Here is an 18,029-nt window from a genome sequence, read left to right as displayed (position 1 = left end):
CATTTAAGAAAATGACATGCAAAAAGTGCAAAACAGCAAGATCAGCATACACAAGTATCTTTGACATGGTAACACACAGCAGCAACATGCCCTGACCTCTGAACAGCCCAACACATCAAAGCAATTCAAAAGAACAAAGCCTTGCAGTAAGTCTTATGTAACATACTCAAGTCAATCGCATCACTGCAGTGGCCCTGAAAGCCACTTGTGAACCTTTTTGGATCTCTTATCTAAAAGAGCTAAATCCACCTCTGAGACGCTGATTAGAGCACTCAGCCTCAGCATAATGCGTTTGATGAGTCATAGCTTATGGCTGCTCACCAGGTCAAACATGCACGATGTAACCAGGGGACGCAAACAGCCAGACATCTGCCCAGCTGTGGGCTCTGTGAGCTGTCAGAGGCCAGAGATGAGCCTCTGCTTCCTGCTGATTGTTGGGGGGGTGCACAGCCAGCTCCACACAAAACCCTGATGGATGTTATTTAATTACTTTACAGGACTTTCATTTCCTCCGACAGGCATCACAGGAAGCCGCATGATGACTGCAACAGTGATTAAAGTGTAAAAGATTGGCAGGGCCATCTTTCAGCAGGAAGCCTATTTCAAAGACATTAACATGAGCTCACAATGTCAAGATGTCAAAACCATTTAGAGACCTGCTGCTATATTCTACAATGTCTGCTTTGTTGACTTGGTAGAGATCCAAACACAACTCAATTTCTCTTTTGAAACATTTTATATTTGTATTTATTCTTTAAATTTCATTCTAACTAGAAAAGTGCAGTAGAGTGCAGACTTTACTCTCCTGAACAGAGAAGAGGTGAATCTCACGTCCCGTGTCTCCCCTAAACTCACGATGGCAGGGAAGATACACAAACTAGAATGCATCTACTATATATTGTGCCCAACTTGGGTCATGAATTGCAGATCTACAGATGCTTCTGTTCAAAATGAGAAACTTCCTATGCCAGTTTTTTTTTTTATCATACATTTTTTATTGCAACATCTTCAATTTACAACACAGTACAGAAGACAATTCAGGTTGCACAACATTTTTGGATTAATTCAATCCCATCCCTCTATCCTACATCCCACCAAACTACCCACCCACTCCATAGCCCACCCCCCACCCCACCAATCTGTAAGGGTACTAATAACCTTCCCCCAAAAGTGTAATACTCCTGGACACTCCCATACAACATGTAAGAAAGAGCCAATGGTTCCCTGGTGACAAAATGAACAATACGGGTCAGGTGTCTAATAATTGGTGTTAGATACAGTATGCTCTATGACAACATTTCAGATGTATATACTGATGGTTTGGGTTTTTTGAAGCACCCGTAACATTAGCCCAAATTGCATCCCAATCCAATTATTGTCCGAAAGTAGATATTTCCCTATCCCATGCTCTCATGCCTGATGTAGGCATATAGTTCTGGGAGTTAAGATTGTTATAGATAAACGAAACTATTTGTTTGGGAGCACTCTGCATCCAACTCAGAATAGGATGTTCTTTCAAATCTGACCCCCAGGGGACCCCATAGTCTTTACAGGCAGACCTTATTCTAAAGTAAAAGAAGAGAGTGTTGATCAATATTATATTGAGAGACCAGTTTTTGAAAGTCATGAATACAATTTTCCCCATTAATGTCCTGAAGAGTTGTAATACCTTTATCCTCCCAAGCTTTGTTGTTAAATGGTTTTCCCCCAGTCAACAGGTTATGATTGTTCCATAATGGAGATGACCTACACCACACACTCTTAAAGTTTAGGAATTTCCCTGCTGCTCTGAACACTTTAATCATATAAGTTAAAATTGGACCGTACAGTAAATCACATTTTTTGGTAGATATACCTGAAAGGAGAAAGTCCCTTAATCTTATCGGCGCTATTAAATCTTGTTCCATATTCTTCCAAGATGACATTTTATCTTCATCTACCCAATAGCTGAGAGATCTTAAAGGGATAGTGGAAATGGAACCTCAAATAGTTTTGTTTTAACTTATATACAACCATAATTACGTACCAAAACAATCACACCTGATTAAAACAATATAATAATTGCCTTACGCATGTTAGAAGCACTTTATTGCAGCTTCCCCGAAGTATTTTAGAAACGAAATGTTCGACTCAGCCAAACCGGAAGTGACGAAAACTCAGGAAGACGATACGATAACAAACCATGGCGTCTATGCAGAATGAACGTGGAAGGGTAAATATACCAGACAAAGAAGAAGGATTGTACGAGGTATCCAGTGATGATAGCGAGTCAGAAACATCCTCTCGGCTTTCCTACGAAAATGTCGTTTTAGGAACTGAATCTGAATCCGGTTCAGTAAGCGACGATGGTGACAATATTGAGCCAGACGATGGACCATTACGTCCTTATTTGTTCGAGCCCGAGCCCGAGGTGATGGTTCACGGCATGGGCAATGGCGAGGATGACCAGGACCAGGCGCCAGATGATGCACCCCTACGCACAAATAATCTTGACTGGTAGGTCCCTAAGCATAGCTCACGCATCTTAAGATCACCTGTAGCCTTTACAAATATTAATCATTGTTAACCAGTTAAGGCCGAAGGTCCCCCCAGTGGACCCCTCCCACCGTTTTTTCTCTCTCACATGTCTCAGGGCTTCTTAACATTTATGAAACTATTAATGTTTCATACCCTTTTAAAGGTAAGAAACTCCGCTAACTGACAATAAGAACAATTGTAGAAAATAGCTAAAATAAAATAGCTAGAAAAAACACAAGAGTAATACCAAGCCTTTGAATTAGCATTGAGCGAAACAATGCTAACTAATGCTAACGCTTTTTTACACACAACACACGGTGGAAATGCCCGTATCTTAACTGCACAAACAAGATATACGATTTAAAGCTGAGACTCCACAGATGTAATGTCATCACTGTAAGACCTCGAATTCCTGGAGCTATCAGCCAGAAAAGAGAAAGTAAACAACATCCGGTTCCAAAAATATTACAATAATTACGTCTTACCTTTTTTTATTTGTGATCAAAAGTTGTGTTCAACGGAATAAAAACGCATCTCAAGGTTAATCCAATGTCGTTGTGTCACGTAGAATTTTTTACTGATAATCAATCATCATATTTATGGCAATATACTCGGTATAAAGTATTGCCGTCTTAAAGTCTTATAGTATTACCTATAGTGAAAATGTCTGAACAAATTTCACCCACTGACGACGAATGGCTGGGTTTCTTGGAAACGCATGAGTCGATACGCCATTCTCTGCATTTGCTGTCGCACTACAGCCATACAAAACACATCTATTCACCATAATAAAGGTCGGCTATTCACATGCAAATGCTATTGAATGTCCGCCATTGTTTGTGCCCGTCTTCCTCTGCTCTCGTCATCACCCGAAGATTCCCGACATATTTCGTTTCATTGAGAGAACGCAGTAAAATTGAAAATAAAATGAAACTAGGCGCATGAAATTAAAAAAAAATGTTTATTATGCTTATTTTTAATACAAATACATAAGTTAAACCCAAAATTCGCGGATTTCCACTATCCCTTTAATATGAATGCTCAATGATATAGTTTAAAATGTGGGCATGCCAATCCCCCATCTGATTTTCTATACTGAAGAGCTGACCATTTTATACTGGGTCCTATGCCAGTTTTTGAGAGAAAACTAAGTTTAAATGTGGCCTGGAACAGATAAGCCTGCATCTTTTCTTTGTTTCCATTGAGAAGAGAGCGCCCATGAGAGCGCCGGCATGTGAATGCCTGGAGAAAAGGCGTCTTTTGTTGAGTATATTTCTAGTATTTATTTACCTATTAAGCTGATGAAGTCAGTATAGAAAAATAAAGTAGTGGCTTGTTTTTGTCGGTGTCTGTCTATCGGATGTTAATATGTCTAACAGAAACGGTTATAATTAAGACCAGAAACCGCGTTTGTTGGAGCAGATCGGCCGGTTGGAGACTCAGTGCTGCTGCCAGTGAGTGTTTTACTTCAACCTCCGTCCTCCTCACTCTACAGCTGTCGTGGTGAGTGGTGACATTCATTCATACGAAGTGAGAGAGCAAGAATCCTCCTGTTGATACTTGGCATTTGAAGAATGGAGAAAAAAGGTGTGTCTTTTCAAATGCCTTTTAACCAAAGTGTCTAAGAACACATGCGATAAACTAGCTTTAAATGCTGTCCTGATATCAAGTTAGTTCCTTCCAACGTTTTGGAGCCAGGATAGCAAACAGTCGTGTTTTTAGAACAGTACTACCTGGGTCACAATGGAGAATAATCGCCCCTTTTTTTCCTTTTATTAACCTTTAAGTTATAAATAAATGATACGTGCATGGACCGTTGTGGCTAAACGGTCGTCTACCAATCAAAGGGTCAGTGGCAGTCAACATGTTAAAGTGTGCATGGTATACTTAACCTTTACATTTGTCAGGTAGATATGTGTATGGTATTACACTGAATATAAGTCTGTGTTTTAAAAGCAACAGACATGAAAAGTAAAAATGATTGCAAAGCCAGTTTTAAAAGAAATGTTGTGTTTGGTGTTACCTCACACATCGCAGACAAATCAGCCAGAAAGCCTTTGGACTAAAACTCATTTTCAGAATAATAAATGTCCTGTTCCATTCTGTAAAGCTGTGACTCATCAACAAAACTAAATGCAAATAAAGAGTGTGAGGTAAAGGGAGAGCGATGTGTTTCTCTGCAGCCGAGGATTAGACAGAGGAGACATGACTGGAATATCTCATGTGACGAATGAAAAACATCCAACGGTTGGCTTTCATATGGAAGGAATATGATCCTCCCTGTATTTTCCTCCACTATGAAAACAAAGTTTAATTACAGCTAGAAAAGTTTGTTGGACGAGTATTCTGTAATAAGTGGAACGTTGAGTAATAGACAACAATATGTGACTCAACAGTAAAAAAAATACACACACTAGAGCACACTATTCAGTTTGTAAATGTGTGTGCTCTCAGTGTTGTTGCAGCACATGTTATTCATTGGATGAACGTCAGATAGCGACTCACATTGTACGTTTTAAAAGAAATGATAGGTAGATACAGTAGATTGGTGGTCTTAATAAGACATGAAAAATTGCTGAGTGGAGCTAAGAGAGTATATTTAATTTTCATCTCTAGGTTTGTTTCCATGAGCAACACCTTTCACAATGTATTTTGGTCCATTGCTCAAATAAATATGAAGTGGTGCACTTTTACATTTCAACAACATTCTGTTCTGCTTGTCATGGCAACACAGCTCTTTCTATTTACATTTCATCAAAGCTAACCTGCAACTCGACATAAGGAAAGAGTGGCTTCGAGCTCCAGCATGCAGAGTAAATCACCTGCTGCCATGTTTTCCCTCATATATTAAATTACATTATTACATTACATGTTAGACGCTTTTATCCAAAGCAACTTACATACTCAGTACTGAGGGCAATCCCCACAGGAGCAGTTTGTGGTGAAGTGTCTCAGGGACAAAACGACATGCTGACTGCAGTGGGGCTCAAATTTGCTATTCTCTGATTCGAAGATCAGCGCATTAACTCACTGCGCCACACGCCTCCCGATATATATATGCATCAATATTAGTGACAAATATAAATATTACAGACATGATCATAGAGCATAGAAAATATACTCCTTAAAATCTCACAAGGGATTACCACCGGGATCCACTCACTGTGTGTGTGTGTGTGTGTGTGTGTGTGGTTGTGTGTGTGTGTGTCTGTATGTGTGTGTGTGTGTGTGTGTGTGTGTGTGGGTGTGTGTGTGTGTGTGTGTGTGTGTGTGTGTGTGTGTGTGTGTGGTGTGTGTGTGTGTGTGTGTGTGTGTGTGTGTGTGTGTGTGTGTGTGTGTGTGTGTGTGTGTGTGTGTGTGTGTGTGTGTGTGTGTGTGTGTGTGTGTGTGTGTGTGTGTGTGTGTGTGTGTGTGTGTGTGTGTGTGTGTGTGTGTGTGTGTAGTTGAATACTCAATTCTTATTGGTCAATTTGGACATTCCAGAGATATGATTGATGATTTTCGCTAACAGGCAGCTGCTAAGGACGATGCTCTGATCAGTCAGCATGTTGTTAAAGAGTGGATACAAGTGTCTAACAATTGACATTAAATAGCAAACAACATTCCTGTACCAAACCACTTAAGCTTGAACAACTCAACTGGTCAGTTTAACCCCAGATGGCTCCATTTAGCCCTCGACTCGGATCAATGTACCCCTTGGTTAGTGCCCTTTGTGATAGACACAACGGTTGTTGTTGTCATTTGCATTGCCTAGAGGACAACATAAGTAAAATGTGTTCATCTTACCCCCCTCTCCCATATTGTGCATGCAGTGGGAGAATACGGATTGAGTCACAATGCCCATTCAAGAGAAGGCTGATTCATTAGCATGTGTGGGCTTCCACTGAAGGGCTATGTTTAGCTGAGAGCTGTTCATTTGTTGAAGGGATTTCATGGGAGACATGTAGCGTCAGATGAGAACAATAACTACCATCCTGCTGCGTGTCTCTTAACGTGCATTATAAAGAGCATGACTCAACTGTCCTCTTCAAAGCCCCGGTAAAATATCTTTTATGAATAACAGCCTGAATTTTTTTTTTCAAAACGTGAACTTTTACTGAAAGCTGCAAACCGGTTTCCTGGCCCTGATATAGTGACGTTCTTATGTGAATGCTCTGATTAACGAATGTGTTCAGTGATTCATCCTTAGCCCTTTTAAATCGGATTTTATAAAAATAATGTATCCTCTTAGTCCCTTCATCCTGGCCTAAAGCATATATCCCTATGTCTCTCTCATTGCAGAATGTCCCCCCCTTCCACTGCCTTGTTTATATGATTTGCACTGTCAATGGTCCATGTGAAAGGGGACTTGGTATTAAAAACAATTTTACAGCAAGCATGAGTTTGTTGAACAAACATGTTCTTGCAAGTTCCCAAATGTGATTATGATCACTCCAGTGAAGAAACGGAACCAAAAGTCACCGCTAAGCGGTTGACCAATCACAACAGAGCCGGCCTGCTAACCAATCAGAGCAGACTGGGCTCTGGTTTCAGACAGAGGGTGAAAAGAGGTGCTGCAGCACAGGCAGTATGAGAAAAATAAAGAGCTGTTTGAACATTAAAGCATGGAGACATGTCACAGTAGAGACACTACATACTGATATACACCTGAACATCAGCAGGAGAGGACTCTTTAAAGTAGAGACACTACATAAGGATATGGACAGAAAATGAGCAGAATATGTCCTCTTTAAATAATGATCACAAGGTACGCAGCCACTGAGCAGAAGTCCCAGTAATAACGTTGGGATATGGAGAGATTGAAGCCATGGAAACGGATCAGGGCAGGTTTGACAGGGCTAATAGCAGACTATAGTTCAGGAAGAAAGTTGCAGATGGGAGCTTTAATGTCTCAGTTTCCTGTACAGGGTTAAACACACCTTCAGCCTCACATGTTTTACAACCACACTCCTTTCAGCTGAAGGTTGTGAACTCTGCAGTCATTATGTTACAGTACAGTACTTGAGTTAACCTCCTCAGGTATTTTAATGACCTTCTTTGACATGGGAGAGCTTTCTAAGCATGAGTTCCAACCGCTGATGGTTACGCAGAAGCAATCTGTCTTCATTTGATTTGCTGGCGCTCGGGAAACATATGTTCTGTGTAATTGTGTCGGCTACTGGAGAAAATATAGCAGGCTCCAGCTGAGCTAACGCAGCTCACAGAGGAACGCTGAAATGATAATGACACAACTGACTTATCTGTGGGAGTGAAGGTATTTGAGCCAGACCAAAAACAACCTCCTACTGTAGTGCTGACTACACAAACAGACTGAGCACGAGGAGGAATTATGTGTAAAAACACTGACAGGATGTTGGAGGAAAACATTAGAAAGCAGAGGTCATGCTGAGACCCACGGGGACAACATAACATGAGCAGAAACATCAAAACGCACCCATAAACCTGCAGACACTTCAGCCGTGTTTAAGGCTTTTAAATGTTTCCTGGAAACTGATTCAAGGAGATTCCAGGCATCAAAGTAAAGAGAAAAATCCATCCGCTAGTTCTGGGAAATTTAAATAACCAGAAGAACAGCAAATAAGGGTCAATTGTTTATTATGACCTACGCACACTTTACAATATTTGAATACTTTATCATCACTTTACCTGACTTGCCCACTCCGGCTCTGCCAAAGACGGCCAGCTTCACCTCCGGACTTTTGGCCATGACAGCAGCTGGAGAGAGTTCAGCGAACCAATCAGAGAGCTCCAAGGTCAGCCATCCATCTCACAGGGTCTGAGGAAACATGTAGGACACGTTTATATGTACTGTATGTGGCTTGATTGTTTAACTGTCATATTATTTAGAATGCTGCGTTTGTTACTGGCTCACAGTCTGTATATCCGTAGGGGAGAAGGGGGTAAGTTGAGCCAGTGGGTAAGGCAAGGCAAGACAAGGCAAGTTTATTTATATAGCACCTTTCAACACAAGGCAATTCAAAGTGCTTTACGAAAAACGAAAGACATTTAAGAAAATGGCATTTAAAATCAGTCATTAAATCAGGGTAAGTTGTTGAACCACCCCCTGTAACCAGGCAATGCCTTATAGTTGTAATCATGTGACCAGAAATGATGCAAGCTCCTCCCATTTCTCATTGCCTGTGAAAGAGATGCTCATTGTGGTCTGGTGAGTAAACATTTTTACAAAAAAACCTTTTTTGCTTGTCAAAGTAAATGTTCTAGATGTCAGCTATATCGGCTGTCATGTCAAAAAATATTATCCAGGTTTAAACATATTGTATGTGTTGATATGTTGGCAGCGTATTAAACCATGTGTATCATTAAGCTAAAGATGACTGCATTTTAATGCTAGGCTATTTTTTCTAAAATGGTGGTGATGGGGTGAAGTGAACCATGGGCCTTGGGGTAAGTTGAGCCAGTTTTTCAATGGAGAAATGAATGAAAGTAGGCCAAGTTGATAATAAGAGCTCATTGTAGGCTACATTTAAAGTTGAATTTACCCTGTGTTTGATTGGTAAGATGTATGAAATTGTATCACCATTTGTATGATTACTTTCCTTTTAACATGTTAAAAAAAAAATCAATCAATTCAATCGAAATGTATATTAAAGATATTTGAAAAACTAAACTTGTATTTGGTTTGTTATTTATTGTTTAAAGTTACCTTTAACATTTGTTGTAGGTATGCCCAGGTTTGAACAGTGGTTACATTTACCCCCTGACCTGGATCAACTTAGCCCTAACCCGGGGCAAGTTGAGCCACAAGACCACTTTTTCTTTAGAAGTAATATTTTCACTGCCCTTGATCAAATATGAATTCCTATCATTGCCATTGATAGGAGACATCCTGAATTATAGGTGTGTGTTTTCATTTTTACTATGTGTCATTTCTCCTTGCTTAGAGGACAGCATAACTAAAAAATGGCTCAACTTACCCCACTCTCCCCAGAGTAAAGCTGGCTTCCGTAATCCAAGTTTGTTTTACCAAATATGTTTTACAGGAAGAATAATTGTCTATAGTCACATGCTAGCAACTGACTTTGTTTGTCATACTGTTATCTTAAATCTGGATATTAGATATTATTAAGTATTTTCAGCCCTATATCAACATGACTTATAGTTCTGCGTATATTTGTGTGACCTAACTGGTCCATACATCCATGTTTAGGGTTCTTAATACATGCACAGTAACGTGGAACAGATGAACCTTCCTCTGTGGAGAGGAAAGCACTCTGGTGTGTGAAAACCACTAAAACATGATCCACTTGTATTACTTTGAGTTTATAGTGCGGACCATTTGTGGAGTTGTTGACGTTCTAACTGTAGTTTTTCATGCAAGTGTGTGAGAGATGTAACAAAAAGATAAAGACAGCTCGGAAAGAGAGAGAGGGGGGGGGCATATGATAACACATTGCTGAAGTTATTCATAAGTCAAAGCAAGCAAGCACGGTGTGTTTACTGAGAAAACAAGCAACTGTGAAGTTATCTCACTCGATAATTGGTTCTAAACTTCTGCATCAACCACATTCTGTTTTTCCTTGGCTTGTTCTTCCAATTTTGAACCAAAGACAAGCAGACAGCAACCAGAATCTAATTGAAATCTAAATCTCAATGACTCCAGAGGAATCCTTGGATATACTGGTTTAAGACTGGTGCATGTTCAATCAGCAGCAATGTTGACTATGATAGTACAACAACAAACACAAGGCGTATTCTGTTGTATTGCATTGTTTTCAGTAGTGCCAGCAGTCAGAAGGAAGTGTGTTTGTAACTTGAGGGTGAGGGATTTAAAACCCTGCTTCTTCTTTAAAACTGCGGAAGAAAACCGCAGGAGCTACAGCCTACTGTGCTGCAGACTCACAACAGAAAATCCGAAGAAAGTAGAGACACACGTCACCTACCCGGTCAGCCAGACCCATAATGCAGCTGAAACAGAGTGCAATGCTCAAGTCAAAGACAAAACACACTTGGTTGTGTGGTGCTGACTTTCTTAGAGTGAAATGAAAAGATTGATAACACCCTCATTTCTGTACTGTAGATATGAAGCAATTGGCAGCATCAGGTTAGCTTAGCATCAGAGGGAAACAGTGGGAAACAGCTGGCTCTGTACAAAAGCAACAGAACATGTTTACCATCTCTTGTAAATGTTATCATTGCTTGTTGAATCACATGTGTTGCAGTGTTGGGCAGATTTCCTTGTGTCACAATTTGCCATGACTTTTCCTTTAATGGATAGTTCTGATAGTTTGAAGTTAGGTTGTATGAAGTACAGTAGGTTCAAAATAAAAAGTGAGTTTACTAAATGTTTTGATGTTTGATCAGAGCTCGTAGAAGCTATTTGTTTCTCCTAACTGGGTTGTTCAAATCACCATCTCCCTCAAACAACCCCACTTCAGACAATCCAAACTGTCGCTCTAAAATCAGCCTTGGCTTGGACCACACCAGACAACACTTAATAAGATAAGATGAATGGTGACCATTTGCAACAGAAACCCCCCTGTAGTGTTTGACAATGCTTCGGATGGGATGTTAGATCACATCAGATTTGAGTTTCACATCAAAGAGCAGGTGAACGGACAAGTTGGTGCTATCATTGTTGGACGAAAACAGGGTGTCAACTCCTCAGATGAAAGTTAAAAAGTGATGCCTTCTGGTTTTGATTGAGAGAACTCTTTGAAGGAGTTGGAGTTAAAAGCCGACTTGGATGGAATATATAAATATGACATTTTCGTTCTGATGTGTTTTGGCAAGATACGGATTGGTTCTGCCAAAAAGCTAGGAGTCAAGAGGTCACTTGGCTCAAACTGTCAGATCCTTCACAGCATTTCATGTTTTTTATTTCATGTATTACATATTAATATATTGCTCTTTCTCCTGTCAAAATACTACACAACATGTATCATTTGATGTGATCTAGGCGCCTAGAAGAATATTAAGCTTTCCAAAGCTAACAGTCATTCTACAATTGTTAATTGTATTGTGTTCCCAACATTATAAAAGTCATCACAGTTTTGGCAATACATCTGTATGGAGTCTGTTTCAGTGTCAGCCATGTGAGACATCTATAATCAGTGGCTGTCAGGAACATCTCTTCATTCACTCTTGTGTTAGTCTGCGTAGAATGAAATGTGATGTAGCAAAAAAACTGAACACAGACATGCAGTACTCCCTGTGTGTGTGTGTGTGTGTGTGTGTGTGTGTGTGTGTGTGTGTGTGTGTGTGTGTGTGTGTGTGTGTGTGTGTGTGTGTGTGTCCTAGCATTACTATACTTGTGGGGACCTAAATCTGTTTACACAGTCACGTGTGGGGACTCGCCTCCCTTATGGGGACAAATTGGAGGTCCCCATGAGGAGAATCATTCATTTTAGGGTGAAGACTTAGTTAGGGTAAGGTTAAGGGTAAGGGTAAAGGTTAGGCATGTGTTGGTTATGGTTAAGGTTAGGATAAGTCTCCAGGAAATGCATGTAAGTCAATGTAATGTCCCCTGAAGTGATGTGTGTGTGTGTGTGTGTGTGTGTGTGTGTGTGTGTGTGTGTGTGTGTGTGTGTGTGTGTGTGTGTGTGTGTGTGTGTGTGTGTGTGTGTGTGTGTGTGTGTGTGTGTGTGTGTGTGTGTGTGTGTGTGTGTGTGTGTGTGTGTGTGTGTGTGTGTGTGTGTGTGTGTGTGTGTGTGTGTGTGTGTGTGTGTGTGTGTGAGAGACATGCAAACTTCCAGGGTGGTGCTTTCTCATCAGCTGCAGTACACACACACTGAGAGTTTAAGCCGCCCTTTCCCTTTCATAACAACACACACATGCCCCTTACTGTATATGTTGTGGCTGTGTGCCGCTTGGTGTGACTCTGGTAGAGGTCGATCACCCGTCAGTGTCTCGCTCTCAGCAAGCCAGCGTCCTTAGATATTCTATTTGTTATCAACAGACAGCACAGTCAGAAAGTGAAGCTAATGTGGAGGTGCTTTATACCACGTGATTGGTACGATACTGAACACCAGATTGCTCCCCAAGGCACAGCCATTGGTGTGTGGGTGTGTGTGAATAAGTATTTGATGACATGATGTTTCTATGAAGGTATTGGCATGTTACATAAAAGCCCTTTGAGTGGTTGGAAGAATAGAAAGGCTCCGTATCAATGCAAGGTCGTTCACGGTGTTGCTAGGCAGGATTAGTTATCTTCTGACAGTGCCAGGATAATCTCTATAAACAGATATTAAAATGTTTATGTAGTACCTGTAGGCAACACAGGACAGGATTACGGGAACGAGAAGCTTTTCATCTCCATTTACATTCTACCATTTATGAGTAGATCAATCACATTTGAGGGGGCTTTGATTGCGTGCAAATAATGAGTGGCTGTGTAGCGCAAAATGCAATCTTGTCTGATGACAATATATCTGCTAGTTATTTACTTTTGAAAGAATCTTGTGTCCCAACTATTAACTCTGTTCTAGCATCTGCCTTTGCCATCGGACTGTGAACTATGATCGGAGCAATGTAAGGAAGTCTGCTGCACTGGAACCCAAAAGAATATTGACTGTTGTCCCCAGAGGCTGAATCATCACACCAAAAGCCAACTGGTTCCAACACTGGAGCCACACGTCATAATGCTAAGATAAGATACCCAGCTGCTAGTTGTTGCTTCGTATTTAGCATACAGAACATGAGTCATATGGATTTTATGTTCTAACACATGATCAAAAAAAGTGTACATTTGCGGCTCTAAAACGGTAGTAACCAATGGCAGCTTCAGATTAATGAAAAATGACCAGATCAAGCCAAGATCTATTTGCAGACAACAAAGAAGCAAGTTAGGCATGAATCTAGTTTCACATTAAATCTAAAATGATTTCCATGCAGGGTTTTGGTGAGATTTCCAAAAGGGTAAACCACAGCATCGATACGACAGGGTGTTGACTCACCCTATAGAAAACTAACAAGTGGGAGGGAATGTAGTCTAAACCATGTTCTCTCTCTCTCTCTCCCTAATTATGACAATTACAAATACATGTCTAATAGGATAAAAGGATGAAGTGATTTTGGAGGAACATGGATGTTAAGTGCAGCTTCACTGATGGTGGAGGCATACAACATGAGGCAGTAATGGTAGTTTTCTGGACCTTTGCTCTACAAGGATCCCATCCAAACTGGGCACATGTATGTTTTTTTGCCAGCTGGGTTTTGTGTCAATTTCCCCCTGAGAAATGCATCTGGGTGGTTGTGCTGTGGTTGGGAAGATTACAGACCTCTGAGCTCCAAACCATGGGAGGAGACCTGCTGCACCGAGGCTAAAGAAAGCCTGCAAACCACACGCCTGTAATCTGAATGCATGAACACTGCTTCCCCAGGCAAACAGGGTGGGGGGGGGGGGGGGGCAGTGTTTTCGTCTGAGGGACAGGGCTCTGTCAGTGGACCCTCAACCTGACCTTGGACCAGTTTGGCCTTGTTTCATCACAAGTACTCCTTTCTGAGTAGATTTAAGTCTTTCTCTGCTGTCGGAGAAAAGAAAACTAACTATATTCAGTCAGTCAACAGATAACAATTTTATCTTGAAGGGGTCTCTACATTATTCAAAGTAAAATGCTTTATTATCCAGAAAGGCCCCTTCCACATCGACAACTGTACACTTTATATAATTGTATTACCATTATTGTAATTAGCTTTACCAATGTTCAAATAGCATCATCTTTTTAAGAAAAACCTATATATTCTTAGTTTTCAAAGTAACTAGTACCCGAGTAAATGTATTGCATTACTGTAGCATCCCCTTTATTGGGAACAATGTAGACACTCTGTATCTCGATATCTGCATGGCAGCTTTGAGGAGCTGTAAGTGTACATTCTGTTTTCCTATCTAGCCTCATTTCTGCTGGCAGCCCCCCGGACCCGGCCTGCAGGAGTGGATGTGGGCTATTATGCAACACTGAGAGCTGCTCATGAATGACAATTACAGAGGCTACTCGAACTCAAGCAGCAAAGTAAGACGAACTGCAATTTCATGAACAATGAAACAGAGAACAACTTTGAAACAGCAGCTCCTCTCCGAAGGACAGGATGGCTGCAGCAGACATATGCAACATATTTCCCACAACAAATATGATCCAATGTCTACATGTTCTCTGTAGTATATTTATAAATGTGTCTGTTGCCTAGTGAAATTGTATGAAATTAATAGAGTATTCAAATGTTATGAGTATTCTCTTTATATTGTGTATTATTTAGATACTCTAGTGATATATGTCCTTTCTATCGTGAATTTGAATATAGTTGCCGTTAATGTTGTAACTCATGTCCAATGCTTGAAAACACTGCTGCTTTGACAAAATAATTTCCCAAATTGGGATGAATAAAGTATCTATATTTCAACATAAATCATACTTATGTAGCCTATAGATATCTAAATTCACAGAACACCAAAACATGACCCGTGTCCGTCAGATATCAGAAATATGGATTTAACACATGAGAGGACATACGGGTACTAAAAGGTGTATTGTGTGTATAATAAAGCTCCGCCTGAGAACAGGTGGATCCTCCACACCACTGGGCAGCAGCGGTCCCTGAGACCCGGCAGAAGACTCACCTCAGCCCGCTGAGCAGAGCAGCCTCCCGGTGAGACGCTGCTCAGGAAGAGAAGGATGCAGAAGAGAAGATAGAAAAAGTTGTCAAGTCCGCTGATTAAAACCGATGCGTCTGACCTGTCGAGGTACAGCACACCACTGTATGGAGGGGGGTAGAAGGTCTCCAGCTGGGGGGCAGAGGTATGGATGTCTGACAGTTCCGAGCTGCAGCTCTCCGCGGGATGAATGAATCAGAAACGGAGGGTCAAAGGGAATACTACGGAGCTGAGCTGCTGGAGTCCCGGTCTTGTGCCGTAGGTTGAAGGCTTGACGTAGATTGAAGCCCTGTTCGCGGGGACGCGCAAAGGTGACGTCATCTCGTTTATTGCGCGTTCGCCTAGTTTTCTAAACAGAAAAACGAAACACACTACTTTCTCTCTTTTGAATGATATATTTCCCCATCAGATTAAACAACAAACGGCTGAATAAATAATGTGCATACAATTGCGAGGAGGCTCGTTTTAAGGACACGTTTCTCAGATCTGTCACAATCTTCGTATTGGAACAAACTTCCGTTTTTAAGTGTAGTCCCACTCTGCTATGTTCCTCCTTCCTACAGAACAGACAATGAAAGGATAAGATGTCATTTGTCAGTATAGTCCTATTTCTTAAAACCTTCTCTGTTGTTTAAGCGTCTGATACTTGATAACCACGAATAGTAAGCAATTATATGACGGTAATGATATAACATATGATAATGTCAGACATGTTGTTACAGGCTTGGCCTGTCACTTTAAGAGTAGCAGCCGCAAGGGGTTGTGGGGTTTGGAGTCTGTGGGTGTGTAAAATGTGATGGCCAAGGCGAAGTGCGGAGGTATGAAGAGAGAGACGAAAGTATAGAGGAAGTGGTCAGAAAAGGAAAAATAACTAGTCTGTATTAGGGATGGGCAGGGCCGCCCCTGGCCAACTTGGGGCCCCAAGCGACATTGTGAGATGAGGCCCCCCCCCCTAACCGACAGGAGTGAACTTTTTTTTTTTGGAAACAAAGTAGGCTACTTTGCAAATATAATTCCTGTTTATTATTATTATCAACGGTTACTTTTTTATACAGTGAGGTAAATGGTAAATGTGCATGTATGTCGTTCCAACACATCCTCACTCCCAGGTCGGCCTATGTTGACGTTATGTCAAGTCCCCTGTCGGCTTTTTCCAACGCAAGGGGGGGCCTTAGCGTCCATTTTCAACGCAAGGGGGGGGCCCTTAGCGTCCATTTTCAGCTTTCCGGGATGTCCATATGCTTCTATGGACGCTCATGGAAGCACGGCGTTCGTTTGTGTCGGCTGCCCTTAAAGGCAATGTGAGCGTCCATTCTCATTGGATAACGGAGAATTGTACACCCGGAAGTAAGTATTCCTCTTACTGTCGATTGATTTTACAGTGATATCTGCACTACTCATCGACTAAAAAACACCAGATTATCCTTGTTAATTACACAACATTGATTGGTTTAAATTGTGTGCAATGCTTTTGTATTTTTCCCCTTCGATTCGGAGAAACACATATTTTTTCGGAGTAAAGGATGGCAGAAGACACTACACTACCCAGAATCCCCATCTATCGTTTGGACTACACCATGTGCTCTGTTTGACAAACCCCATGATAGTCCTCAAGCTCTGTGATTGGAGAGTGTGCTCCGAGAGTTACGCCGAGCCTCGAACAGCACTTGAAATGGGATGGAATCACGGCAGACTGTCCAAAACTGGATTTGAACGGGTCCACCCCGTCCCCAGAACTACACATGCTGGCTATTCTGTTTCGCAACATGTTCTCTATCTATGACACGTCTCTACTGGGAGTTGTAGTTTTAAAAGACGTTTTCGTATTTCCCATAATAAGAAGTTGCCAGTATTAAACTGTGTACATCCCTGGAGGTTTAGGGGATAGGAAACACTCACATTTAAAACATATAATTAATAAATGGGTGAAAATTGCTTGTGCCCATAATGGGCAGCATTAATATATATACACACATGCCAGCTAAGGTCAGAAGAGCTTTATTTAACAGCTGGTCTTATTTTTGTGACCCCTGTTGTTAATTGATAACATTACATTACATTACATTAATTGATATGCCTGAAACATGCACTTGTCAAGGTTCAGAGGCACATTTTGCAAATATGGCAGTAGCCATCGATCAGATTAAGATAAGATATACTTTATTGATCCCAAGTTGGAACATTTGCGTTACATCAGCACGTGTAACAGTTAAATATGCAGTGGTGTTTATTTGTAAATCATTTAGTATAATCATACAAATTCTGTGATTTATATTCAACAATTCTGTGTTCTTTATTTATTGATTGTTCAATACCGGACAAGGTCGGAGATGAAATATCTACATACATCTTATAAGAGTATAATATATATGTATAATATCAGTTAAAATAAGTGCTTCAACATAGTTAACATTGCTGGAGGTATGCACAAATATTGATAGATGTCTTGTAATGCACTATTGAGGAACCTGCGACCCAAGTTTTTCATTCAATGCATAACTACACCATAGTTGTGTAGGCCTATATGATATGTCAATAAACCTTGAAAAAAATCATGAAATCTTGAAAGGGATGTGCAAAATAGTCATTATATACAGTCTTTAATGAACTATTAGTAGAGAATAACGAGTAATGAATATACTTTATAGGGATCCTATTAATATCTAATAATAAAAATAATGAAATTCAATAACATGCTTTAACCACTAGGTGTCCCTTTATATCAGCTGTGCACCTTTATGGTGTAAATACAGCCTATCTACCAATTGGATCAAATATAAAAGTCAGCCGAATTAGTGTTGATACTGCAAGGAGACGTATTGTGTGAAAAGAAATATAAGATGTTGTTTAATGGCTGATATATTTATGATCCACGTCACGTTTTCAGTTCCTCATGTTTGTCTAG

General features: G+C 40.7%; 1 protein-coding gene across 1 annotated transcript in view; it reads right to left on the bottom strand.

The window, feature by feature from the left end:
- rerg (RAS-like, estrogen-regulated, growth inhibitor) overlaps positions 1–15,451 on the bottom strand; it is a 73,000-nt gene extending 57,549 nt beyond the window's left edge. Inside the window, exons 1-2 of the mRNA XM_034199007.1 lie at positions 15,092–15,451; positions 8,164–8,293 (exon numbers count right to left, since the gene is read on the bottom strand). Of these exons, the coding sequence (XP_034054898.1) occupies positions 8,164–8,224 (61 nt within the window). The 5' untranslated portion in view covers positions 8,225–8,293; positions 15,092–15,451. The remainder of the gene's footprint in view (positions 1–8,163; positions 8,294–15,091) is intronic.
- Between the last annotated feature and the right edge of the window lie 2,578 nt (positions 15,452–18,029).

Source organism: Gymnodraco acuticeps, unplaced genomic scaffold (genome assembly GCF_902827175.1).
Source record: "Gymnodraco acuticeps unplaced genomic scaffold, fGymAcu1.1, whole genome shotgun sequence".
In the NCBI taxonomy this organism is placed as follows: Eukaryota; Metazoa; Chordata; class Actinopteri; order Perciformes; family Bathydraconidae; genus Gymnodraco; species Gymnodraco acuticeps.
The sequence above is the reverse complement of the archived record's forward strand: the minus strand, read 5'-3'. Positions and strand labels throughout refer to the sequence as shown.